The sequence below is a fragment of the Rhinopithecus roxellana genome, chromosome 19 (assembly GCF_007565055.1).
Source record: "Rhinopithecus roxellana isolate Shanxi Qingling chromosome 19, ASM756505v1, whole genome shotgun sequence".
NCBI classification, from domain to species: Eukaryota; Metazoa; Chordata; class Mammalia; order Primates; family Cercopithecidae; genus Rhinopithecus; species Rhinopithecus roxellana.
Window position 1 is genome coordinate 33024311 of NC_044567.1, and position 26629 is coordinate 33050939.

At 49.8% G+C, this 26629-nt stretch overlaps 1 protein-coding gene across 4 annotated transcripts in view; it reads left to right on the plus strand.

Annotated features, from left to right (window-relative positions):
- CYTH1 (cytohesin 1) overlaps positions 1 to 13601 on the plus strand; it is a 109856-nt gene extending 96255 nt beyond the window's left edge. For all 4 annotated transcript variants that reach the window (XM_030922524.1, XM_010381930.2, XM_030922523.1 and 1 more), the window contains exons 11-13: positions 7906 to 7977; positions 8603 to 8757; positions 11466 to 13601. In XM_030922524.1, coding sequence (XP_030778384.1) covers positions 7906 to 7977; positions 8603 to 8757; positions 11466 to 11544 — 306 coding nt within the window. In that variant the 3' untranslated portion in view covers positions 11545 to 13601. The remainder of the gene's footprint in view (positions 1 to 7905; positions 7978 to 8602; positions 8758 to 11465) is intronic.
- The last annotated feature ends 13028 nt before the right edge of the window (positions 13602 to 26629 follow it).

The window sequence follows — 26629 nt, forward strand, 5'->3', positions numbered from 1 at the left end:
GCGTTCAAAGCCAAACTGGAGTTACAGGGGTGACGAGTGAACCCCGGGATTCCTGACATGTTTCAGACCTTAGCGAGATTGTGAAAGAGACGGAGCCGGGGCCTTCTTTCCCCAGCGGACGCATGATCACCGGCCTCAGCTTTCAGAAGAGCTTGAACGATACTTCCCAACCACAAAAGACCCCCAAATTGGGAAGGAATGGATCTGTGACCCATTTGAGAGTAAACCAGGGGAATCAACTTTGTCCGTGCTAGAAGAGGATCGACTGCTTGAGATCGCAAATGACAGTGGCCTTAAAAGTATGTTGGAGATGGCCGGGCACGGTGGCTCAAGCCTGTAATCCCAGCACTTTGGGAGGCCGAGGCAGGCGGATCACGAGGTCAGGAGATCGAGACCATCCTGGCTAACATGGTGAAACCCCGTCTCTACTAAAAAAAAAATACAAAAAACTAGCCGGGCGAGGTGGCGGGCGCCTGTAGTCCCAGCTACTCGGGAGGCTGAGGCAGGAGAATGGCGTAAACCCGGGAGGCGGAGCTTGCAGTGAGCTGAGATCTGGCCACTGCACTCCAGCCTGGGCGGCAGAGCGAGACTCCGTCTCAAAAAAAAAAAAAAAAAAGTATGTTGGAGACAACTTCAAATCTCCATACATTCTGGATGAAAGTCAAGGCGGAATATCCTGAGGTTGCCACAAACGCGCTGAAAGCCTGCTTCCATGCCCAGCATCCTGTCTTTGTGAAGCAGTGTTTTCTGCAGTGACAGCGACCACAGAGTGATTATGGAGTAGCCTGGACATAAGCAACACGTTCTGGGTGTCACCGTCTCCCATCGCCCCCAGATGGGACCATCTAGTTGCAGGAAAACAAGCTCAGGGCTCCCACTGATTCTACATGATGATGAGTTGTGTAATTATTTCATTATATATTACAGTGTAATAATAGAAATAAAGTGTATAATAAATATAATGTCCTCAAATCATCCCAAACCATCTTCCCTCCCCTGCCCTGGTCCTAAATGCTTGAGCCAATCACAAAGATTATATCTGAAAAAGACAAGTATTAAAACAGAAAAGCTAGCAGATGCAGAGAACAGAAGACGATCCCAACACCAGAGTCATTGGTGCCTGCAAAATCAAAGATATGATGTGGCATGAGATTATTTCCCTGAGAAAGAGGGAAAAGCCCTGAATCTACAAATCAGAGTACACTGTATTTCAGGAAACTTTGTGACAGAAAGGGTGGCTCCAAAGCCTGGCCCCTTTAGACCGTTAAACTTGGAGCCAAGTCTCTGGTCATTCTGTTGGAAAAAGCAGATCATCTCCAGCAGCTTTTTGTCCCAGAAATTAAAGTATCAAGGTCTGCACAGTTTTGAAGAGAAGAATGACCCAAGACCCTTTGTCCAGCCACATTATCATTTAAGTAAAGCACAACTAGCAGCACTCTCATGAAGAAAACATGTGAAATGCAGCACTTTGGAACCCTTCTTGAAAAAAAAAATTGCTTGACGGTAAAATCCAGCCAGTAAGAAAATGAATCACAAGAAAGGCCCCAGGAAGTAAAAGACTGGTAGTGAGCATTAAACTATTCACTTAAATACAGAACTAATACTTGAATATACAACTAATACTAAAATATGCTTAAGTACAGAATACCAAAATATACTTAAGTATGGGACTAATACCAAAATATACTTAAGTATAGAACTAATAGCTAAATATACCTCATATAGAAGTAATAGCTGGCCGGGTGCGGTGGCTCAAGCCTGTAATCCCAGCACTTTGGGAGGCCGAGGCAGGCCGATCACGAGGTCAGGAGATCGAGACCCTCCTGGCTAACACGGTGAAACCCCGTCTCTACTAAAAATACAAAAAAAAAAAGCCGGGCGTGGTGGCGGGCGGCTGTAGTCCCAGCTACTCGGAGGCTGAGGCGGGAGAATGGCGGGAACCCGGGAGGCGGAGCTTGCAGTGAGCCGAGATCGCGCCACTGCACTCCAGCCTGGGCAACAGAGCGAGACTCCGTCTCAAAAAAAAAAAAAAAAGTAATAGCTAAAGAAACTTAAATATAGAGCTAATACTAAAATATGCTTAAATATAAAACTAATACTAATTAACTAGAAATTGTGGCTGCAGGACAGACCATGAATGTTATAAACCCGGGCAATGTAAAAGTGAAATAATAAAAATCAGGAGGTAGGAGGAGGAACGATGTGAAGAATTAGAAGATTTTGTACTTTTTAAAATGCAGAGTCAAGAGATGTTGTTAAAATGGAAGCATGTTGTATTTTTTTAAAAGAATGAGTAAAACCTCTTTTTTTTTTTTTTGAGACAGTCTTGCTGTGTCTCCCAGGCTGGAGTGCAGTGGTACGATCTCGGCTCACTGCAACCTCCACCTGCTGGGTTCAAGCAATTCTCCTGCCACAGCCTCCTGAGTAGCTGGGATTACAGACATGTGCCACCATACCCAGCTAATTTTTGTATATTTAGTAGAGACGGGGTTTCATCACATTGGCCAGGCTGGTCTCGAACTCCTGACCTCGTGATCTGCCCGCCTCGGCCTCCCAAAGTGCTGGGATTATTTTCGTAAACATCTTTGTCTTAACTTGAATAAGGTTATCTTAGGAACTCTTACGGTAAAGAAACATTTACTTTGAGGTTCAACACTTCTTCAGTTTCTGCTTCCTTTTTCCCCCCATTAAATTAGAAACAATTAAAACAATGTATTTTATGAAAATAATACCACTTAAAATATCCCATTTTCATAAAACCTATTTCTCTCCCTCTCTCTGTACACACACAACACGTCTTCACCTAATGTCAGCAATGATAATTTAGGAGTGATTGGATTTGGAGTATTTTTAAACCTTTCACTTGTATTCTTTTCTACAATATTTAGTTCTTTATAATAAGCAATTCTTATTTTTGCAAAAACAATGAATGTTCTTAAAGACAAATTTAAAAAGCCAAAGACGTTGCCCTCGGGTATTTCCCTCTTCACGGCGGAAGTGGGTGATTATTGGGCACACACGGGTCATCAGTGAGGGTGCAGCCTGCCTATTCTTAGGCCTGCCAGAATCCACTTGAAGTTCTAGACAGGGGTCTTTTTAATATTTGGGATTTTTACATTGCTGCCCAGGAGCTTAACATTTAGTTGTTTCCACCAGAGGTTCTCACTCTCTTTCACCCCAGCACTGAGGGATAGGGTGAACACCAGTCAGCGATGCTGGCTCACTCGAGCCAATTCTCAAGTGGCAGGGTAAGTGTGCCGAGAAGAGCGAGGAGGGCCACGCTGTGCGGGATGGAGCAGGGAAGAGGCGGGGCCAGGAAAGATACCAGAATCCCCAGTGGGTTCTCCCGGCGACCAGGAGGGTCTTGTTATAACCTGGTCCCACTCCAGACTGAAGACCATGGGTGTACATCATCTTGGTTTAAAATCATTTTACATTGAGAACGTGCATCATGCGTATGTAACGTGGATGCCACAGGCCTCACCAAAGAGTATACATTATATCACATACTTACTGAGGTCCAAAGTGTGATTACTCTTAGACCACCTACTTGCTCACCTGGGGATGCCTCAACCCAGTTAACCCAGCGGAATCCTCAAAAGGTGCCGGCACCAATTAAACCCTAGAAGTGAGAATGGTGGGGGTAAAAACTAGAAGCAGAATTGACTGAGAACTGTTTAGGAAACAGACCAGTTGTCTCCCTCACCTCATGTCCCTAAGGGCCTTCCCCAGCACCCAGGCAGAAGTCTTGAGTGCTCGCTCACAGGAGAGACTGACACCAAGCGTTTCTGGATGAGGGATCCTAGGCCTGGTTGAAGGTGGGGGCATTTTACCCAGACAGGAGTGTTGGGTAAATTCAGGCTTCTTGCATGCTGAGGACTTTTTCCACCCCCAGCTTCTCCTCACTCAGCTCTCAGAACCACAGATAGCCAGGCCTGTAGCTTGCAGACAGAGTGGGAAACTTCTCTGCCCAAGAAGAGATGCGTAAGAGTATTTAGTCAGATTCCCCAGCAGACAGCCTAGTGGGAGGGCCCTTGTAGATGGTCACAGTCCACAGCCTTCGGAGTCCCAGTCAGCTCTTAGTCTTCCCCTCTTCAAATGGCACAACCAAGGAATCCCAGATACCTGAGGAATCCCTGCAGCCTGACAGCAAGTGGAGACCAACGCAACCCAACAGCCAAAGAGCAACTTGGATGAGAGAGGGACTCCAGGAAGAAGAAAGACTTCGCCGCTGGCTATAAGAGACTCTCAGTCATCTCAGGTGACGTTACAGCTGTGAAACAAGAACAGGATCCTGTATGAAGCCAGGGAACAAGAATAATAATGAAACCCTCCTGGAAATTCAAAGCGTGGCAGAAGTGAAAACTCAGTGGAAAAGTTGGAAGAAAAGCATTAAGAAAATCTCCCAGAAATAATAATGAAACCCTCCTGGAAATTCAAAGCGTGGCAGAAGTGAAAACTCAGTGGAAAAGTTGGCAGAAGAGCATTAAGAAAATCTCCCAGAAATAATAATGAAACCCTCCTGGAAATTCAAAGCGTGGCAGAAGTGAAAACTCAGTGGAAAAGTTGGCAGAAGAGCATTAAGAAAATCTCCCAGAAATAATAATGAAACCCTCCTGGAAATTCAAAGCGTGGCAGAAGTGAAAACTCAGTGGAAAAGTTGGCAGAAGAGCATTAAGAAAATCTCCCAGAAATAATAATGAAACCCTCCTGGAAATTCAAAGCGTGGCAGAAGTGAAAACTCAGTGGAAAAGTTGGCAGAAGAGCATTAAGAAAATCTCCCAGAAATAATAATGAAACCCTCCTGGAAATTCAAAGCGTGGCAGAAGTGAAAACTCAGTGGAAAAGTTGGCAGAAGAGCATTAAGAAAATCTCCCAGAAATAATAATGAAGCCCTCCTGGAAATTCAAAGCGTGGCAGAAGTGAAAACTCAGTGGAAAAGTTGGCAGAAGAGCATTAAGAAAATCTCCCAGAAATAATAATGAAACCCTCCTGGAAATTCAAAGCGTGGCAGAAGTGGAAACTCAGTGGAAAAGTTGGCAGAAGAGCATTAAGAAAATCTCCCAGAAATAATAATGAAACCCTCCTGGAAATTCAAAGCGTGGCAGAAGTGAAAACTCAGTGGAAAAGTTGGCAGAAGAGCATTAAGAAAATCTCCCAGAAATAATAATGAAACCCTCCTGGAAATTCAAAGCGTGGCAGAAGTGGAAACTCAGTGGAAAAGTTGGCAGAAGAGCATTAAGAAAATCTCCCAGAAATAATAATGAAACCCTCCTGGAAATTCAAAGTGTGGCAGAAGTGGAAACTCAGTGGAAAAGTTGGCAGAAGAGCATTAAGAAAATCTCCCAGAAATAATAATGAAACCCTCCTGGAAATTCAAAGCGTGGCAGAAGTGGAAACTCAGTGGAAAAGTTGGCAGAAAATCATTAAGAAAATCTCCCAGAAATAATAATGAAACCCTCCTGGAAATTCAAAGCGTGGCAGAAGTGGAAACTCAGTGGAAAAGTTGGAAGAAAAGCATTAAGAAAATCTCCCAGAAATAATAATGAAACCCTCCTGGAAATTCAAAGCGTGGCAGAAGTGGAAACTCAGTGGAAAAGTTGGAAGAAAAGCATTAAGAAAATCTCCCAGAAATAATAGAAAGGCAGAGGGAAAATAATAAAGGAAAGACTTTTTTTCTCCCAAAGAAGAAATAGCCCAGGAGGTCTAGTCCAGCATGTTCCAGAGAAGCCTAGAAAACAAAGAGGAGGTAACCCTTGACAAAATAATTTTTAAAAACCTCCCCCACATGACGGATGTGTTTCCAGGTTGGAAGGCTTACTGAATACCCTGCATGATGACTGAAAATGAATGCACCCCAAGGCTGCCTCCTCAGGGGCCTCAGAACACCAAGGACACAGAGAACAGCAGTCGTGTGCAAAGCACCAGCAACCAGAACAGCTTTGTACGGGGTGATATTAAATGGTGAAGGCAGGAATGCTGAGCTTCCCAGTCCTGAAGGAGGGTCACGTCCAGCCTAGACTGTTAGGCCCAGCCAGATAGCAGCCAGGTGTGAGGGTCGCATAGAAACATTCTTAGCCAAGTGAGATCTCAGAAATGTTACCACCCACACACCGTTTCTCAGGATGCTGGTGGAGGACAAAGGCCTTGGCTGTAGGAAACCAGAGATCTTGAAACCTCTTGTTTCAAGAGAGGAGGGAAAAGTACTCTGGAATGGAGAGTGCTGAGCTTAAGGATGAAGCAATTTACCAGGTATCAAGGCAACCAGTCCAGACTGGAACAGGTTTCAGAGGCTCCAGGAAGAATTACTTCAAGAAATTAAAATGAACAGGATGCCTGATACAAATTAGCACTAGCAAGGAGATTTTGATAAGAGGTTAACCATTTGCAATTGGTCTTGATGGTAAGGACACAGAGCTATAAATCAAAGGAACAACCCACTTCTCCACCCTCCTTAATTTTGGTTCCAGTGGGGAAGGAAGCTTTTCAGGAAGGAAAAAATTGGGAAGTTCACTGTATGGCACAGGTTGGAAGAGAAACGTGGTGTTAATGAAGACACTGTGTATAACCCTAATTCAGATGACCAGATCATTATTTAGAAGGATGGGGAATATGAATATGCCCAGGTAAGAGGAGGAGCTCAGTCCTTTTCTGTAGATAACATCTAAAATTGAGCACTCAAAAGGCAGCAGTTGTAATATGGTATTTTGGAGATGGGTGAGATACAGAGGTAAAGACCAAGCAGGTTGGCTTGAAGAAGTTGGAAATAGTTGCTACCCGGGATGGGAAATGACTGAAAGACTCTTTTTCACTTTTAGAGAACTCATAGAACTGGTCGTTTTTTGTTTGTTTTTTGTTTTTGTTTTTGTTTTGTTTTTAACGGTGCATGTGTAACTCTGGCCAAATACAAAGACTTTAACAGTGCTAGGGCCGGGCGCGGTGGCTCAAGCCTGTAATCCCAGCACTTTGGGAGGCCGAGACGGGCGGATCACGAGGTCAGGAGATCGAGACCATCCTGGCTAACCCGGTGAAACCCCATCTCTACTAAAAAATACAAAAAACTAGCCGGGCGAGGTGGCGGGCGCCTGTAGTCCCAGCTACTCGGGAGGCTGAGGCAGGAGAATGGCGTAAACCTGGGAGGCGGAGCTTGCGGTGAGCTGAGATCCGGCCACTGCACTCCAGCCTGGGCGACAGAGCGAGACTCCGTCTCAAAAAAAAAAAAAAAAAAAAACAGTGCTAGGACTTGGCCATGGGTTGGCTGGATATCAGGGGACTGTGAGGCTGCCATCAGACGTGTGCTAGAAATGTCTGCGGTGCCGTGCCCTCTGCAGATGAGATGGGACTAGTTGGCGGGTGCAGCTCTGTTCTGGACAGGAATTGAGGTGCCTTTGGAAATCCAGGTGGAGTTGTCAGGATAGTGGTGTCTCTGAGGATTGTACTGTCTGGCGGTGGGGCGGTGGTCAGAGGCAGTGAGTGGTTCATGTTCTGACCCACAGCTGCAGTCCCAGGCACCGGGGCGCTAGGGTGAGCCTAGGAAAGACTTCCTGGAGCTGTTGCCCCAAAACCGAGGCTTCGGAGAAGAGTGGGAGAGCCAGGCAAAGGGAAGAGGGAAAGGGGCCCACTCCCTGCTTGAGGACTGTGCCCGGGTCACTGCCAGCCACACTCTCAAGGTGTCTGTTGAATCTTCTGGGCTTTCTACTCGCAGAGGACTTGCAGTTATACTGACAATCCTCAGACATTGTTGGCGCTATTCTTGTTTAGAACAGAAGGAGTTCCCTCAGGCTGGTTTGTGAACTTCATGTCCTGGGAGAAGGCAGGAGAGTCGGAGGAGTTGCCGGGGAAGAATCTGGCAGTGTGTGTCCTTCACCTGTGATCTTAGACTTCCTCTCTTCAACTGTTCTGTAGGATAAGGAGCCCCGTGGAATCATCCCTTTAGAGAATCTGAGTATCCGGGAAGTGGAGGACTCCAAAAAACCAGTGAGTATTTTTGCTGGGATATTTTGAGGGGAGAAAGGGGATGGGCATTTCAAAGATTTTTTTAAAAACTCAAAACCAAAAACCTGAAACACGTGATCAGGCTTTTATTTAGTCTAATTTTTTATTATATTGTTGAAGCCAAAGATGAGATTCGAAATCACTTCTTCCTGTGCCATCCAGTCCACTTTATAGTTTCACTTGGTGAATAGCACATGAGGTGTGGAAGTTGCCCCTCCTTCAGTGGCAGCGGCAAGCGTGCTTGAGTGGGCTATTTAGCTTGTAACCTTGGGACACCTGCTGTGTGTTTTTCCTTTGTTTTGGACTATCATGATATTACTGGCTTGACTTTAAAAAGTCTTAAGTAACCTGCAGTTCTCTGCATATTTTAAATGCATTGGAAGTGGAGCTAACGTATCAGACTGATAGGCTTGCTAACAAGACTTATTTATATATAATTTACAGTCTCCAGAATTCCACATCTAGGCTTCACTTTTCCACAGGAAAATAGGTATTGCTCGTATTTTGTGAAGGTCAGAATAAAGGGGCTTTGGGGAAAGAAATCAGCATGTTTCTCAGTCAGCAGCTTCCTTTGCTCCACTGTCTCCCTCTCTGTTTTCATTCTCAGAACTGCTTTGAGCTTTATATCCCCGACAATAAAGACCAAGTTATCAAGGCCTGCAAGACCGAGGCTGACGGGCGGGTGGTGGAGGGGAACCACACTGTTTATCGGATCTCAGCTCCGACGCCCGAGGAGAAGGAGGAGTGGATTAAGTGCATTAAGTAAGTGACTGCTGAGAAAGGGAAGTGCACGCCTGACGCGGCCCTCACCTCCCCAGGTGTTCATCGTCTTCGTGGTTAAACATGCCGCCCGCATCTCTTCTGTGCTGCATTACATTCTTAGGGAAGCTTCGTCCTGGTTCCCAGCTGATGACTTCCCGGGAGGCCTTTGGATTCTTGGCTATTACAGCATATGTAAGAGAGCATGTCCTATCTGGGTTCCCAATGTGTCCTCATAGACCCAAAATAGGAAGAGGCGCATGAGCTACCAGCACAGATGCCATCTTCTCAACTGGTCTTTCCATGTCTGACAAAGCTGCTCTCATTCTCACAGTGACAGCTCAGAGGAGAGAGTAGTCATGTTCTGTAATTTGTGAATCCTGTGAGACACCATTTTCCTAGCTACAGATGAGGAAACTGAGGCCCTTAGAGGCTAAGAAATTTGCTGGAGTCACATACTGTGATCCAAGGTCCGGGAGGAGGGAGAAGCTTCCTCAGGGTTCCACAGCTAGGAAATGGGGCTCCCGAGTCCAGGCCTGTGGCTCTCGGCTCTGTCGGCTCCGCTGGGCCACGTCATGTAAGGTGTATCACAGGGCTGGAAATTTCCTGATGTGACAAGTATCTGGAAACATGGCTTTCTAAAGCCAGTTGGCTTCTCTTGCTTAATGTTGTTCCCTGGGACTTGGTCCGCCTGGCTGTCCCTCCAGTCCCTGTGCGAGGGTCAGCAGTGAGCATTCTGACTGTACCTTTCTCAGTGATCCGTTCTCCTAAGAGCACAACCTTACCCTCTCCCTCCTGGGTGCTTCATCCATGAGCGTACACCCAGCTGTTTTCCTGAGAAAGACTCCTCAGCTGCCTGTAACTTCACCTGGAAAACAGGGAGAATGAACCCGCAGGTTCATGCCAAGGCCCCTGTAAGTCCTCTGTGTACTGTGTGACGGGCTTTCTCTCGCCCAGACTACAGCCCTGTTCCCGAGGGAGTGCAATATCCTCTAGCCTTTGTTTTATCTTTTGGTATTTCTACTCAGACCAGTGTAGGTTTTGACCCAGGCTAAATACCTAAAAACTGACTGAAGATGGAGATGATATGATGATGGAGGGAAAGGAATAGATGATTTATCCCCTCAAAAGTAATCTGAAAATTCATGCAATGAAAACAGGAACCAGCTGAAGAGAGGATGGATTTGGCGCCAGGTCGCGCTGTGCCGAGTCCTCGCTCTGTCTTTGTGAGCGCTGTGCCTGGTAGGCAGGTAACTTACTCTTCCGTGTGATACAGGTCATTTCTGCCTCACGGGGCTCTTTTGAGGATTAAATGAGATCATGTCATGGGCATGGGGTTTGGCAGCTTCCCTGGCATGCCAGCCATCCAGGGAAGTGTGGCCCTGAGCAGGGGCCAGCCCACCCTCCATTGAGCAGACGCGGCACCACGGTGCTTTCAGAGTCCCCTGCCAGTTATGGCACCAGCCCTGTGTTCTGGGGAAGAAAACAGCAGTGTTGTGGGGGACCTGTATCCTTTTTTTAACGTACTGAAAAAAAAATTAACTCTTGAATCATTATGAAATGTATTTTTTGTGTAAGGTTTGAAGTAAGGGTTGTAAGTTCGTTCTCACGAATGAATAGCTGGTGGTGCGGACGCCATTTATGGATTCATCTGCGTCACTCCCACTGACTTCATGTGCTCTTCTGAGAGTGTACCCCGCTCCCCCACCACACAGCATGCACCTGCCGCTCCGCTGCGCCTCCCACTGTGAGCACCGCCCGCCTCTCCCCCTGTAGCATCATGGTGTGCTTTGACTGTGCTGGCTGGCGGGTTCCCTGTCCTCCCCTCACTGGTCTTTCAGAAAAGTTTTGGCTGGTTTTGTACATGTGTCTTTCATACGGTTTTTACTTCTATAGTCAGAAAAACGAAGCATTTTTCAAAGTCACATTTAGAATCATCACTTAGGATACTGCTTCCCTGGAAAGAAATGAAGTGTCAGGACTTTGAGCCCATAACTTTCTTGAAAGTCGAGAATGGCAGACATAGGGTTGTGGTGTTGCCAGTCTGCTACAGGTGCTCCAGCCCGCGGCACGGCCTGTGCTGCTGTCTTTGAGGCTGTAGCACAAGCATGAGTTCGGGCCCCCTCTCTGTGCACCGGAGACCCAGCCAGGTCCAGCCGGTCTGTCCATGGCCCCCCACCAGCAGCATCGTGCCAGGCAGTGCTGCCTGCAGAGTCATGGAGCCTTAGTTATTGAGCAGGTGCACATGGGGGCTTGGAAGGCCCCACTGCATTTACCACGCCAGCTATCACACACCCCGTGCCGGAGGACCGCATGTGACACAGCTTGATTATGTGGCACTCGCTGCTGCAAAGCAAAATCAGATGTCATCATGGAAACTCATGCACCAGTTTTTTTCTCTGAATTAGAATATAGCCGTAGGAATGTGGCATGATTCTGTTCCTACATGTAAATTGATGATTATGTTGAAACAGCTAAAAACCCCAAAATTATCTTGTCACATGTTCCTGTGTCTCTTTCGAAGTGTGTCACCTTAGGTCACTGTGTGGACACAGCAAGGGTGGACGACACTAACTTGGCCTTTGCAGTGACGGTGGGGTGGGACAGGGGTTCTGGGGCATGAGGGGCCCCTGAGCAAGCCCCTGCCCAGAGGTGTGTTTCTTCTGATTCTGTCCCTCACGTCTCTGTTTTCTCCCTTTTCTGTGCTCCAGAGCGGCCATCAGCAGGGACCCTTTCTACGAAATGCTCGCAGCACGGAAAAAGAAGGTCTCCTCCACGAAGCGACACTGAGCGTGCAGCCGAGGGCGTTGGCCTGCATGGGCCTTGGAGCTCCCGCTCTTCTCCCGCATCTCCACGGGTGCACTGCTGCCGAGCACAGCGTCCTCTGCCAGGCCCCGCCCTGGATTCCTAGAGACTAGCTTCAGCTTTTGCTATTTTTTTTAAGTGGGAGAAGGGTGGGCAATTATCACTGGGGAAGAGAGGACCGGCCCTCTGTCCAGCATGGGCTCCTGAGCCTTCCTCTCTCACAGGGCAGAGCTCTTGTCGGCAGGGCAGCCTCCTAGCCAGTTTCTCTGCTCAGTGTTCTGGTAGCAGAGCTTGGAGCCAACTGTTTACCTCTTGGTTGTCCCCGTGAAGAGGTCTTGAAACCCTGCACCATAAATACATGTATCCATATATTATTATATGTTAAGAAAAACGGTGGAAAGGAAGAGAAGCCACATACTATAAAGATCTATTTTTTTTTTTTTTTAAGAGAGAACGTAGTGCTGTTCAGGTGCATTCTGCCCTGGCTGCGCTGGGGAGCTTCTCCCTGGAGAGGAGCGCCGGGGCTGTGGCCAAGGGGCATCAGCCTGGGCCCGCGGCAGGGCCTGGCCCGCCTCTCCTGTGCTGTGGGAGCTCGCTGCCTGGTGCTTGTCTGGGCGAGAGAGACAGGTGAGGTCAAGGGCGCAGAGGGCAAAGGGTCAGTGGGCCTTCAGACAACACAGTCCGACTCCGGGGCCTGCCCTGGCCAGAGACGCAGCCGGCGGCAGCGTGCGGTCCGGCAACTCCCGCGGATGCTTTCCCAGCCCAAGTGCCTGCGGAGCGCCGAGGAGAGGAGAGGACCGACTGGACGCTTACATTGTTTTCCTCCTTCAGAATCCAAGTTCTTGTTGGGCTTTAAAGTAGAAAGTCAGCATTTTCCTTGAGCTAAATACCTAATAACCAAAACTGTGAGGAAGGTTATCGGGACAGAGGTTCCGGGTAACCTGTTTCATTTTGGGTTTTCTTCCTCTTCCCCAGACTCCAGTCCTCGTTCTAGAGGAAGGAGTAGGACTTCCCCGATCCCCGTAGGGCTTCAGCTTTTTCTGCCTCAAAACCGGCCCTAACTGGACTACTCTGGATGCGTTTTGTGGTGGGCCCCCTAAAGGGGAAGATGGGCCTTTATCTGCTCCGTGGGGTGCACTGGAGTGAGGGGGGTGACCGGGCAGCCTCTCGCATCTCTGTCTTCCCCTGCAGGCACTGTGTGAGCTGGCCCTGCCCCTCCTCATTACAGTATGAAGGGAGCCATGACACGCAGCATTTTCCTGCCGTTCTCTCAGGGACTCTCAGGGCAGCTCCTGCCACTCCGCCAGGGCCAGCATGCCAGTCCAGGCAGAGCAGGTGGCTGGCTGGCTGGCCGGCCGTCTCGGCCCGCCCCTCCACAGGACCGTGGACCAGGGCGGTGCAGGGCGTGGCCCCGAGGAGGCAGGTGGAGGAGCTGCGGGTTTCCACAGGGCCGTGTCGCCATGGCTTCTCTGATCCTTTAGGGTTGGCGAGCATCTCTGGAAATAGCTTTTGCAGAGGAGTGGTGGGAGGAATGGAGGGGGACAGTCTGTCACCTCCCTGTCCCCGCCACTTTGTGTGGATCCTACCTGGAGGGAATGATGGCTTTAGGCACTTTTGTGCTAGAGCTTGTGAGGGTGACATAAGAGGGTCCAGGCTGGAAACCTGAACTTTCTGGGTGGGAGAACCAGGTGGTGCCTGCCAAGGTCTGGGTGTGTTTGGGCTGGCGCTGGAGCCTGTCCAGCTGGCCCGGGCCCTGGCCTGGTTCTCACAAGTGTTTCCTAGACAGAGAGGCATATGGGTCAGTATTAGTCTGTTTATCAGAGGTGTAAATAATCTATGTATAGTTTTTCTCCTTTTAGATTATTTTGTATTTGTTTAAAAGAAGTTTTGTCAAAATACAAAAATATAAAGAAATGACTGAAAGTTGTTGACAGGGTTTTTAAGAAATTATAATTATTCTAATTGTTTTTGTTTGTTTGTTTTTGCCTTGTAAACTAGCGCCAAGGAACTGCAGCAAATAAACTCCAGATCTGCCCAAGCCATCCTTGCTGTTTGTGGCGTCTCTCAGCTGGGGTGGGCCCTCGAGGTAGGAAAGGAGTGCTGAGCAGACGCCTGTGCACAAGGTGCCACTCCAGCTGCACCTTGAGTTCAGTCGAAACACCTTGAAAGTGGGGGGAGGGTTCTGTCTTCTGTTAAGAAGAGCCTAGTCAGAAAAGATAAGAAACTTAGTCTTTGCACCACCCCCCCCACTCCCGCTTTTTTAGAAGAAGAAACGTGAAACATCAGTTTTAAATTAAGATCAAGAAATATGCCTTCAGTCAATACAATACATTTTTAGTATGATTTCAGTTTCCAGAGATGACTTCATAATGCCAGGGAATAAACAGGGAAAAGTCTCGGTGGGCTAGAACCCAGAAGCAGGGGAAGGCACTTGGCAAACTGGCACCAAACAGAGAGACAGCAAAGCACCAGGCTGGCCCCTTCTGTGGGTCCGTCTGTCTCCACTCTGTGGGTCCGTCTGTCTCCACGAGCTGGACCGCGTTCTCCCACACGGCAGCAGTCATGTCTGATGTTTCTTCCTTGCTTCAAGCCCCCAGGCTACCCTGACCGTTCCCCCAGGTGACCGTCCCACTTGACTGAGAAGGGACGACCGTTAGGTGTGAAGAGCAGCATTCCTAGCTTTCCATGTCAGTCGCTCCTGAATTGTTTTTGTTCCCTCCCATCGCTGGAATAAGTGGCCTCCCTTTTTCCTGTCTCCCCTGGATCCATCTCTTGTCAATTATCCTCTGTCTTGTGCGTATCCCCAGTTTCTTTCCTCATTAATTTCTTTCCCTCAAACCACCGAAATGCCCATCTCATTTGAAAACTCCGTAAGCTCAGGAAGAAGACAGAGATGTCCAATCTTACCACTTCTATTCAGCATTGTACTGGAGGTTCTCGTCAGGGCAGTTAGGCAAGAAATGAAAGGCATCCAGATAGGAAAGGAAGAAGGAAGATTACATTTATTTGCTGGTAACATGACTTTGTAACGCCTAGCTAAGCCATGAGAACAGGGCCACTCTCGAGGCTCCAGAACTGGGGCCACCAGCTTGCCGCCCCAGCCGGGAGAGCTGTATGTGGGCACTAGACGCCATCCTGCGAGAGCTGCGGCGTGGGCAGAGCCAGCACAGGGGGTGGGGCTTCTGGCCTTGGGGGACCCCATTAAGATGAGTCAGAGATGATTCTGGAGTCTTACGATGTCATATTGTCTGCCCTGTTGGGTTTCAGACTTACTTGGGATTAGTTATTCTTCTCTTCTCGCCCTCTTCTCCCGTTTGGAATGGGAATGTCTATCTTGTGCCTGCCCCGCCGCTGTATTCAGAAGCGCACAACTGGTTAAATTTCAGAGGCCCTCAGCTGGAGGGGGATTTGCCTCAGGATGAATCGAGCCTGGAGTCTGACTCGTATCTGATTTAGAGGAGACTGGACTTTGGACTTTTGAATTGGTGCTGGAGCAAGTTAAGACTCTCGGGGTGGTTGGGATGGAATGAATGCATTTTATGCTGAGAATGATGAGTTTGGGGGAACCTGCGGCAGAATGCTGTAGTGTGAATATTTGTTCCCTCCAAAACTCATGTGGAAATGTAACTGCCGCCGGGTGCCGTGGCTCGTGCCTATAATCCCAGCACTTTGGGAGGTCGAGGCAGGCAGATCACCTGAGGTCACGAGTTCGAGACCAGCCTGACCCACATGGAGAAACACTGTCTCTACTAAAAATACAAAATTAGCCGGGTGTGGTGGCGCATGCCTGTAATCCCAGCTACTCGGGAGGCCGAGACAGGAGAATCGCTTGAACCTGGGAGGCAGAGGTTGCGGTGAGCCGAGATCACGCCATTGCACTCCAGCCTGAGCGACAAAAGCGAAACTCTGTCTCAAAAAAAAAAAAAAAAAAAGTGTAACTGCCATTGTAACAATATTTAAAAGGTAGGATCTTGAAGAGGTGTTTAGCTGAACTAAGGAAAAGTCTAGTAATAGTAGTATATTCACAAAGTTATTAAACCACCAATCAAATCCATTTTAGAACAGTGAACAGTTCATCACCCCGAAGCATACCCTGTCTACTCATTGGCAGCCTCTCCTCCTCTTCCCCTGGCCCTAGGCAGTCCTAATGCTTCTGTCTATGCACTTGCCTCTTCTGGGCATTTCATACAAATGGAACATACACTACGTGGGCCTTTGTGTCTGCTTTCTTTCACTTAGCGTAGGGTTAGGTTTACACGACTCATCCGTGGAGCGTGTGTCAGAGCCTCATTCCCTTTTATGCCCAAATAACGTTCCATTGTATGGAGACCACATTGTTATTCACTCATCCGTGGGCATTCGGGCTGTTCCTGCCTCTTGGCTGTTAGGAGGCCTGCTGCCACTGCCTTCCTCGCAGGCGTTTGTGTGGCTGCAGGACTGCAGAAAGTAAAAAGTTGCTCTTTAAAGTTTCCCTTCTTATTAAAGAATAAATCCTAAGTGTTAGAAATAATAGTTTCTTTTAAAGACTTCCTTCAAGCCTCCTTGCTTTGTGCTAACAACTCTTTGTTTAGCCTTATCCTATGTAGCTGTTGGACATGCTCAAGGCACGTAGTACATTTTATGTCCTTGTACCTTAACCAGGGTATCTGTGCTGGATGTGCTTATAGGCATGTTCCAGCTCACAGCCTATGCCCCTTCCTTATTTGAGAATAAATAATTAGCCAGTCGGGTTTTAATTTAGTTTGTGAGGTCTGGCTCCAGCCAGTGGAGACAGGACACAGCAATAGAGACCTCATGCGTATGGAATAAATATTCTGGTGTCTCTTTATTCTGTGTGTGCCCTCCCCATTGTTCCATCTGCAAGAGACACCCTTTCTGCAGCAAGTAAAAATTGCCTTGCTGAGAGAACTTTTTGTCTAAATGCTAATTTTTCCTTGTGACACTAGGGAACAAACATTTTGCATTTCTAACAGGAACTCTGACAGTCCCTTGTTGCATCTACGTCCTGACTTCCGTTCACTCCTCAGCCAGGGGCCTCCCTCCTCTCTCCTCTCGGCTCTGGTGGATGAGTCTACCTGGGCTCCCCTCCCTCTCCGACGGCTCCCTGTGCATGCTTTCCCTGTCCTCTCCTCTCTGCCCACCCACCAGCTGCTGGACATCCCCCAGGATTCTAGCCCCCAGTGTTCCTAAGCCCCTCTTCCTTGACAGATAATCAGTCCCGGGACTGACCCTGCTGCTACCTGCTGAGGGCCCGTGTGTGTGCTTGTGCAATTCCGACCCCTTCCAGGCTCCCCTCTCAACCTCTGCTTGCAGGACGTCTCCCCTAGAGTGGCTGCCGGGCCTCCCCAGCTCAGCCTGTCCACAGCCGATAGCCCCAAGACTGCCCCTTGTCCTGGGGCCTCTGCTGCCATCCTCAGAGAGCCTGTTTAGGCTTGGAGCCCTTTCTCATGTGTCTCCCCCTCTCTCCCTACACCCAGGCATCCCCAAGCCTTGCCTGTGGACCTCTGGAGTGGCTCTTCATGGCCACTGTTGCTGCTGCCCTGAGGCGGACCTTCATCACAGGCCTGACCCACTGGGGCGGCTTCCCCACTGGTGTGCGGACCTCTAAGCTTTGCCATCTTCTACTCCAGGACTCATGCAGCTGTGGAATTTCGATCCACTGATCATGTCATTCCTCCACTTAGCAAAACAAGCGAACAGAACCTGTCCCCTTCCTTGCAGGAGAGAACCTGAATCTGCATGATGCTCAGGGCCTTCTCCCCCAGGCTCTGTTCTGCTTTATCTCCAGCTGTGTCCATCCTTCATGGCGCCCTCCCTGCCCTGCGTTCCAAGCTGTTGCTCCACAGCCACCGTTTCATAGCTGATAGCTTTGCTCCTGAGACTTCTTTTGCCATCTGCTCGGCCTGCCTGTTTGTGCAAAACCTTCTCATTCTTCGAAGCCTCACGTTACCCTGGATTTGCCCAGCTTCCCAGCTTTTTCCCCAGGCTGAAGGGCCTCTGTGCTCCTGAGCAGTGCGTCCCGTCGGTTCTGGGATGGCTCACGCGGACGTGCCTGTCTCCGTGCTTGTGTTGGGAGCAGGAGCCATGAGGCGTTTGTTCCCTGCTTCTAACCTGATGGAACAGGTCCCATGCGCCCAGCACTGGGCTTCGTGCCCGTCAGGCGCGTGGAGCTGCACATCACAGAGGACTCACCTAGCAGGCACGTGATTCAAGGACACAAATAAGAACCGGAAGTCCCAAGTGTGCGCTCCAGGTCGTTCCGGGACCTTTCCTCCTCCCCCGCTCTCCTGGAACACTCATGTTGACCCGGTCACAGCACAGTTATAAGGAGGGGACGCCACATCCTCACGCAGTGGCACTCAGAGGAAGGAGCAGGGAGTGAGGGGCAGCCAGGGTCCCCCACACTTGCCTTCCTTCATCAAGGAGGAAGTGTCTTCCCCCGGATTCCCTGCAGACGTGTCCTTATGTTTCAGCATCATACTGGGTCTCGTCTCCACCTCTCGGCCAATCCTCCACTTAGGCCCATTTGATGCCTCACTGGGGCTGGGCACACGTCCCACAGACACAGTTGGGGTGCCGTGGGCCGGACCCTGGCAAGCAGAGGGTGGAGAATGGATGCCAGGTCGGCAGAAAGGCTGTGGCCGCCACAGGTGGAGAGTGGGAGCGATGAGGGCCCGTGTCTGGCGCTCACAGTCTGGGTAGAGGAGACAGATGAGGAAGTTGAGTGAGGTGATCCCGGGGTGCGGGGGGCTAACCCCAGGAGCAAACAGGTGGGCGGCTATTGGAAAGAGCAAGTGGAGGGGGTAACTTGAACAGGCTGATGAGGGAAGGCCCCACTGAGAAGAGGTCGCTGAGCTGAGGAGGAGACCACCAGGCAAGGACCCGGGGTGCCGCTTAGGGTAGGGTAGCTAGTGGGGGGACGGAGGGAGCCTGAAGGAATTGCTGGGATGGGTTGGATGAGGCCTGGGGAGGCAGGAGACGCGAAGGAGAAGTCAGCAGGGGCCAGGTGGAGCGGGGCCAGGGCTAGGGTAGGGGACGTCTGAGGCGGCCTGGAGCATGGAGGCTGGGGAGGGACTCTGGCTGCTGGAGGGAGGATTGTTGGGGGAGGAGGGTGCCAGCACGAGGCTGTGACCTGACTCAGTTGGGGGTGATGGGGATTGCACCAGGACAACCGTGAGAGAGGTAGGGGACAATTAAAAATTCATGATGTGCCTTCGAGGGAAGGGCAGCAGAACTTGGAGGTAGAAATGGAGGGAAAAGGAGAAATCAGGATGAGTCCTCAGTGTTGGGCCTGGGCAGCCGAGAAGGACAGGTTTGGGCTGGAAATCCAGGTTCTATTCTGGAGGTGCCAAGATGAGGATGACTATTATAATGGCCAGCAGGTGGGGAGCTGGCTGGTCATGTTGGGAGCTCTGCAGAAAGATGAGTGACCACCTACAGGTCACATGTGGCTTCCCAGTGGCCCACCTGGGGAAGGGTTCATGGTTCATGGCCTCAATAAAACTTGTTTAATCCTGAACAGGTCATATTAAGAATTCCTTCGTTACTTTGTCATGCTGAAAGGCCTGGGAAAAATTCTTGCTGGGCTTTTGTTACATCCCAGCCTTTGTATAAGGGGGCTGGCTCTCTCAGCATTTTTTATTTTATTTTATTTTATTTTTATTTTTATTATTTTGAGACAGTCTTACTGTGTCGCCAGGCTAGAGTGCAGTGGTATGATCTCGGCTCACTGCAACCTCTGCCTGTCAGGTTCAAGCGATCCTCCTGCCTCAGCCTCCCGAGTAGCTGGGATTACAAGCGTGCGGCACTGCGCCCGGCTAATTTTTGTGTTTTTAGTAGAGACGGGGTTTCACCATATTGGCCAGGCTGGTCTCGATCTCTTGACCTCGTGATCTGACCTCGTGATCTGCCTTGGCCTCCCAAAGTGCTGGGATTATAGGCGTGAGCCACCGCGCCCAGCCAGCTTTTAATATTTAACTTCACCACTCAGTCAGTGCTGAAACAGTTGTTATGGAGGCCAGCGTCAGTGAGCCTGGCCTGCCACAAACCCACAAACATCTACCAGTGTGATCTACACCATTAACAGGATGAAGGAGAAAACCGGGTGGTCATCTCCATCGATGCAGGAAAAGCGCTGGACAAAATGAAACTCCACTTCACCAGGAAAAGCACCCAACAGGGCAGGAGCAGAAGGAACCCTCTCAGCACAAGCACGGCCTACTGCCAGACACACTTGAGACAGTACCGTCCCTCCTTCCCCAGCTGGAAGGCGCCGAGAGGCCGAGGAGGGACTGGGGCAAGTCCAGCCTGGTGAGTAGCAGAGTTGATGAGGACCCACACGCAGGGCACTGCTGGGCGGCAGCAGAACAGCTCTAGAGATCCACGCCACCCCCATCTCTAGGCTGCTTTTACGCTGATTTTCTGGCTCTTTGCCTACTGTGTGTGTGTGTGGACTTTTCCTTGGCGGGTTCTCAGATCCTCTCTGGGCTGTGTGGGTTCTCAGGGACACCTGCTCCTTGGCTGGGCACCATGGCATGGGCTCACCACGTGGCCTTCAGGGTTCAGGCAACAGACATATGCCCTTAAGTAACCCTGGTGGAGGACCTGTCACAGTACAAGGCCATCTATGAAAAGCCCACAGCGAACCTCATACTCAGTGGAGAGAGTTTGGAAGCTGTTCCTCTAAGATCAGGATCAAGACAAGGATGCCTGCTTTTGCCACTTCTACTCAACACGGTCCTGGAGGTTCTAGCCAGAGCAATTAGGCAAGAAAAAGAAGGTCTCCAAGTTGGAAAGGAAAAAGTAAAATGATCTCTGTTCACCATGCCATGATTTTATATATATATATACCCTAAAGATTCCACACACACAAAAAAAAAACAGGTAGAGGTAATAAGTGGATTTGGCAAAGCTGCAGGATACAAACTCCATGCACGAATCAGTGACCCAGGGGGAAGAGCTCTGGCTGCCCCTCCCAAGCCCACTCTCTGAGGTTCTCGGGAATTGTTTCTCTGCCTCCTGTCGAAAGGTCCTGCTCACATCCTGCCCTGGATTGGGCAAGGAGCCCCAGTGCTCAGGGCCTCCCCGGGATGTCTGGTTTCTCAGGGACACCTGCTCCTTGGCTGGTGATATTGTTTGGCTCTGTGTCCACACCCAAACGCATCTTGTAGCTCCCATAATTCCCACATGTTGTGGGAGGGACCGGGTGGGAAAAGATTGATTTATGGGGGAGGGTCTTTCCTGTGCTGTTCTCATGATAATAAATGGGTCTCACCAGATCTGACAGTTTCAAAAGATGGGAGTTGTCCTGCACGAGCTCTCTCTTTGCCTGCCGCCATCCACGAAAGGTGTGACTTGCTCCTCCTTGCCTTCAGCCGTGATTATGAGGCCTCTCCAACCACGTGGAAGTGTGAGTCCAATTAAACCTCTTTCTTTTGTAAATGCCCAGCTTCGGGTATGTTTTTATCAGCAGAGTGACAAAGAACGAGTACAGCTGGGCACCATGGCCTGGGCTCACCACCTGGCCTTCAGGGTTCAGGCAGCAGACGTACTCTTAAGTTACCTGGCCCTGGGGCCCGGCTGCTCTGGGGCCACACGCACTCTCTGGGGTGTTCATCCAGCAACAGGCCCTTGAGGGCTGTCTCTGGCAGCTCTGACCTGAGTGCAGCAGCGAGCTGCTGGCACTAATCAAGCCACCAGCCGGTCTCTCCGCCGTCACTCCCAGACCAGCTGCCAGTGTCACATCCAGAGGATCAAGCTCAACCCCCCTCCACGGTGACACCTGGCACCACCCCAAACGTGCCCCCAGCTATCCCACTGCAGCCTCCTGCTAACCAAAATCAAGACTCTTGAGGCAGAAATAGTATTTTTCCTTTGTTTTCCCAATGTTTTTTCTTTTTTGACTGCTCTGGCAGAGCAGGGTTACCCCGGAGGCAGAGAGTAGCCGAGGCAGAAATACTGAGATCTGGTTTATTGGTAACCAGAAGTGAGGATGAACCACAGCAAACGTGCCAGCAAAGCTGGGTGTGTCCTGGGGCCTGCTCCAAGCTGGAAGCCTTTTAGAGGAGAGTACAGAGGGGGACTCCTCACACTGGAGCTGTCCTTGTCATTGGAGGGTGCAATACAGAGGTTACAGTCACTGGCTGCAGATGACAACTTCCAGGCTAAAATGCCTGCGAACAAGACAGTCGGTAAAACTTCCTGGTTTCAGACTCTGTCCTCATCCTTTTTAATGTCTGTGGACCGCACACTAATCAGAATGTCAACAACCTGAGGAAGTCATGATAAGATTCTCTACTGAGGGACAGGATGCCACCAGCAAGGACAAGAGCTTCCCCACGGGGCAGGTTCATTTGGAAGCCCCTTTGCCTTTAAAGTAAACTGCCACATGTGACCTGATAGGTTATCAGCACACCACAGGGACGGCTTTGAGCAATAATTATTCAGAATGATGCTTTTTTTCTTTTCTCCTTTTAAATCTCCTTGCGAGGTCTGGCCGAGATTTAGCTTCTATGCTTGTTGATACTTGAAGGGAATGGAATCAAGCCTTCCCACCAGGCTGGTGCAGGATGATATGCCGGGCCGGGCATGGGCCAGCCCGCTTCTAACTCCCATTCTGTAACTCAGTCCTCACAGCAGCCCCGAGAGGAAAGCAGTGCTGCCAGGGCTTTGCTACCACGATCGCTGCCGCCCACAGCTCTCCCCAGCCCCTTCCCTGCCCAACGGCACATCACGACTTACTCCTCCGTCTCCCTGTCCCGGGATGTAAAGTCAGTGAGGGCGGGAGCTTTTTTTCACACCTGTATTCCCCGTACTTGGGACAGTGCCTGGTAGATAGTAGGCACTCAATACATATTTGTTGAATAAATGATGATGTCATGAATGAATGCACGAATGATAAAGACAAGAAAACCGAGGTTCAGAGACATTTAGAAACGTACGTATCCAGGGACTTGCAGAAGCGGGGAAGTCAGAATTGGGTCCCAGGTCGGCCGAATCCCCAAACCCACCCTGTTTCCAGTGTCCAGGTTTCTCCACCACAGATTCAGAGACGAGAACTACATTGACATCATCGTTGGACCTGTTCCAAACGTCTTGAACTTCTGAGCTAACAAAAAATTATTGGCGCAGTTGAAGCTGAGGGTGGATTTCACGTTTCCCGGTTCATGCCCTACATGATTTAACACGTCCGACGGCTGCCGTGTCGGAACCAGCTATGGGACTGAGGGGACGTGTCGGAACCAGCCGCCATGAGCTAGAGGTGCCTTGGACACCACAGACAGCCTCAAACACCCCAGAGAGGCTCTGCTGTCCTGTCCTGCCCCGGACCACAGTGGGCTCCACACTGGTTTCCGTCCAGCCAGTCTCCGTGGTGTTCAATGGTCTTTTCAGGACTCAGATGAAATGATTGTGTTCCACCAGCCACCTCCTGGAAACCCCTCAAAATACCTTCCCGATAATGGGGTAGCCCCAAACTCCTTAGGAGGGGGAGACTGCACCTCCCAGGCTGGAGTCGCTTTTGGCCTCCCCATTCCATCTCTGCAGCCTCCACTGACAGCTCCACCCCAGCTATGGGACTGAGGGGACGTGGGATGCCGCTGCCTTAGCCCTGCTCAGTCCCAGCTCTGGGTCTCACCCACCCCTCTCCCAGCCAGGGAAGCACCTGCTAATTCTTCAAAGCGCCTTCTCCTTTGTTGGTGGAACATTGCTCTAGTGCACACCCGCTCCGTGGGTACAGAGATAAGGACAGCCCGTGGGAGGGTTCAAGGGGCTCCACACAGCCCACAGACAGACAAGCGTGCATGTATGAGGATGGCGGCCACCTTAGGGAGTCACCAGGGCTTTAGGAACCCCACCTAGGGCCCTCCCTCCTAAGCCGGGGCTGGGTGGCAAAGAGAGATGCCGGGAGGGTTCCTGGAGGAGGAATCCCCCTGAAACCGGGACCCCCGCTTCCTTCACCCAAGAGCCCCTGATGTCATTGTTCAGGTGCTTGTGTGACACGATGTGATTAACTCACGCTGAACCGAATCCACTCACACCTGTCAGGTATTTCCCCGTTCATGCTGATGATGTCTTAGACCAGCACCCCCACCCCAAGCTTGTGCTACTGGTTTCTAAACTTTGCACACTGCCTTGTTCAAGGGTAACTTTTGTATGTCTGCTCCATAGCATCTGCTGCACCCTTTTGGTCACAGGAAAAGGGGTGGAGACCTCTAAGTTCTCACCTTGTGCTGGGCACTGTTGGTGACAGCAGACATCACACATCACAGCCTGAGCCCATTGGCCTCATGCAAGGTGCAGAGAAGTTAGCCCCCTGTTCAGGGCCCAGGGGATACCATGGAGACTTGAGTGGGTGCCTCCCTGAAATACCAGGGTACTGCAACCTCCGGCTCCCAGGTTCAAGCGATTCTCCTGCCTCAGCCTCCCGAGTAGCTGGGATTACAGGCATCTGCCACCATGCCCAGCTAATTTTTGTATTTTCAGTAGAGACAGGGTTTCTCCACATTGGCCAGGCTGGTCTCGTACTCCTGACTTTAAGTGATCCGCCTGCTTCCGCCTTCCAAAGCGCTGGGATTACGGACGTGAGCCACCGCACCCGGCCTCTTTCTAATTTTAAAAAATACACAGAATAGATGTTCCAGCTTCCACTTAGGATACAGAAAGCTAGAAGGAGCAAAGTCCCCACCATATCTAGAAGAAAGACCCAGACAATCTGCAAATTTTCTTTATCCATTCATCTGTTGATGGACACTTAGATTGCTTCCAAATTCTGGCTATTGTGGACAGAGCTGCAACGAACATGTGAGTGCAGATATCTCTTTGATCTACTGATTTCCTTTCTTGGGGTACAGACTCAGCAGTGGGATTGCTGGATCATATGGTAGCTCTATTTTTAGTTTTTGAGGAACCTCCATGCCGTTCTCCATACTGGCTGTATGGACTCTGCTCTGTTTCACCCATCTCTGTCTGTACCTACACTTACGCCAGTACCACATGCCTTGGTTGTTGTAGCTTTATAGCAAGTTTGGCAGTCAGAGATAGTACAAAGTCCTCCAACTTGGTTCTTTTTCAAAATCGTTTTGCCCATTTTAAGTCTTTTTCATTTTCGTATAAATTTAAAGTCAGCTTATCAATTTCCGTAAAATGCTTGAAGAAATTTTGATTGGGAATGCATTGAATCTGTAGATCAATCATGGGAGAACTGACAGCTTCTGCTGCATAAACAGGGCTTATTTCTTCATGTATTTAGGTCTTCTTTAATTTCTCTCAGCAATATTTTATAGTTTTTACCTTATAGGTCTTGCATATATTTTGTTAAATTTGTCCCTAAGTTTCTCATCCATTTCGATGCTATTATAAATTATAAATACGATTACTTTTTTTTTTTTTTTTTGAGACAGAGTCTTGCTCTGCCACCCAGGCTGGAGTGCAGTGGTGCGATCTCGGCTCACTGCAACCTCCACCTCCCGGATTCAAGCGATTCAAGCCTCCCAAGTAGCTGGGATTACAGATACCCGCCACCACGCCCGGCCAATTTTTGTATTTTTAGTAGAGACAGGGTTTCACCATGTTGGCCAGGCTGGTCTCCAACCCCTGACTTCAAGTGATCTGCCTGCCTCGGCCTCCCAAAGTGCTGGGATTACAGGCGTGAGCCACCGCACCCAGCCACCAGCTGTAAGTTTTTTGGAGATGCGTTTTATCGGGCTGGAGATGTTCTACCTGCTATTGTCCTAGTTTCCTGAGAGTTTTAATCAGGACTGAGTGTTGTCACGTGGCTTTCCCGCACAGATGCAGATGCTCATGATTTTTCCGTTTAGTGCATTAGTGTGGTGAATCAAGTGGCTTTTGCGTGTGTGTGTGTGTGTGGTTAATCAACTTTGCATTCCTGAGATAAAGCCCACTTGGTCATGATTTTTTAAATGTATTTTTGGCTTCGACTTGTTAATATTTTGTGAAGGGTATTTTGCATCTACATTCATGAAGGACAGGGTGATATGGTCCTTTCAACCATGACACTGACTAGATAGTCCGCTCTGTGGGAAACGGGATTTCGTCTCTTCAGTTCATCTCTGTGTTCCCAGCTCCTAAACGATGCTTGGCATGTTGTGGGCCCTTGAGGCGTGTCTGCTGAATAAACGATGCATGGGAATAAACCACTGGCTGCTTCATGCCAGGCAGAATCATGTGAATCATTTATCAGAACCTGTCTCCTGCACCAAAGAGAATGTGGTTCAGGTGCGTTCACAGGGTGTCAGGATGGTTGTTCTAACTCTTAAAGGGTGGAGGTGATCTGAAGCTGGGAGAGGAAAGAGGAGCCTGTTTTTGGCAGCCTCACTGCTGTCTTCTAACTCTGGACCCACTTCTCTCCACCGGATGGCTCCCTAAACTCCCCTCCTGACTGGGGTTCAGGCAGCTCCAACGCCTCTCCTTACATGCCTGGTGGGTCCTGGCATCCCTGCGCCACCTTTCTGCACAATCTAACCACACCGAAGGCAGTGTGGCGTTTCTCCTGTTACACACAAACCCTAAACTCACCCTTCACGCTCCCATTTTCATCACCACTGTGATCCTTAAGTATTCACCGGGCGAATGGCCACGTGGCCACCACTCTGCTATGCACGGCACCCCTCATTTCTCTGGCGTTTCATATAAGAAATTGTGCTTATAGTTCACCAGCTCCCTGCTGCATACTGGGTGCTTATATGCTATTTCTTTAGATTAAGTAAACTACGATGCTTCACAGAGACAGATGTTTTCACAGTCTGGAAACCGAGGCGAGCTCACTGGCCAAAGCGTCCTGTGGACAGGGTCTGCGCTATTTCTCTTGTTGGTGCTGCTCCTCCTCAGAAGGGCCAAACCCTGCAGCTGTGTCCTCTGCTCTGGGCATTGGCCTGTCTGGCCGCCCTCAGTAACATCACCATTGATATGGTTTGGCTGTGTCCCCACCCAACTCTCCTCTTGAATTATAGCTCCCATAATTCCCTCGTGTTGTGGGAGGACCCAGTGGGAGAGAATTGAATCGTGGGGGCGGTTTCTCCCTGCTGTTCTCGTGGTAGCGAATAAGTCTCGC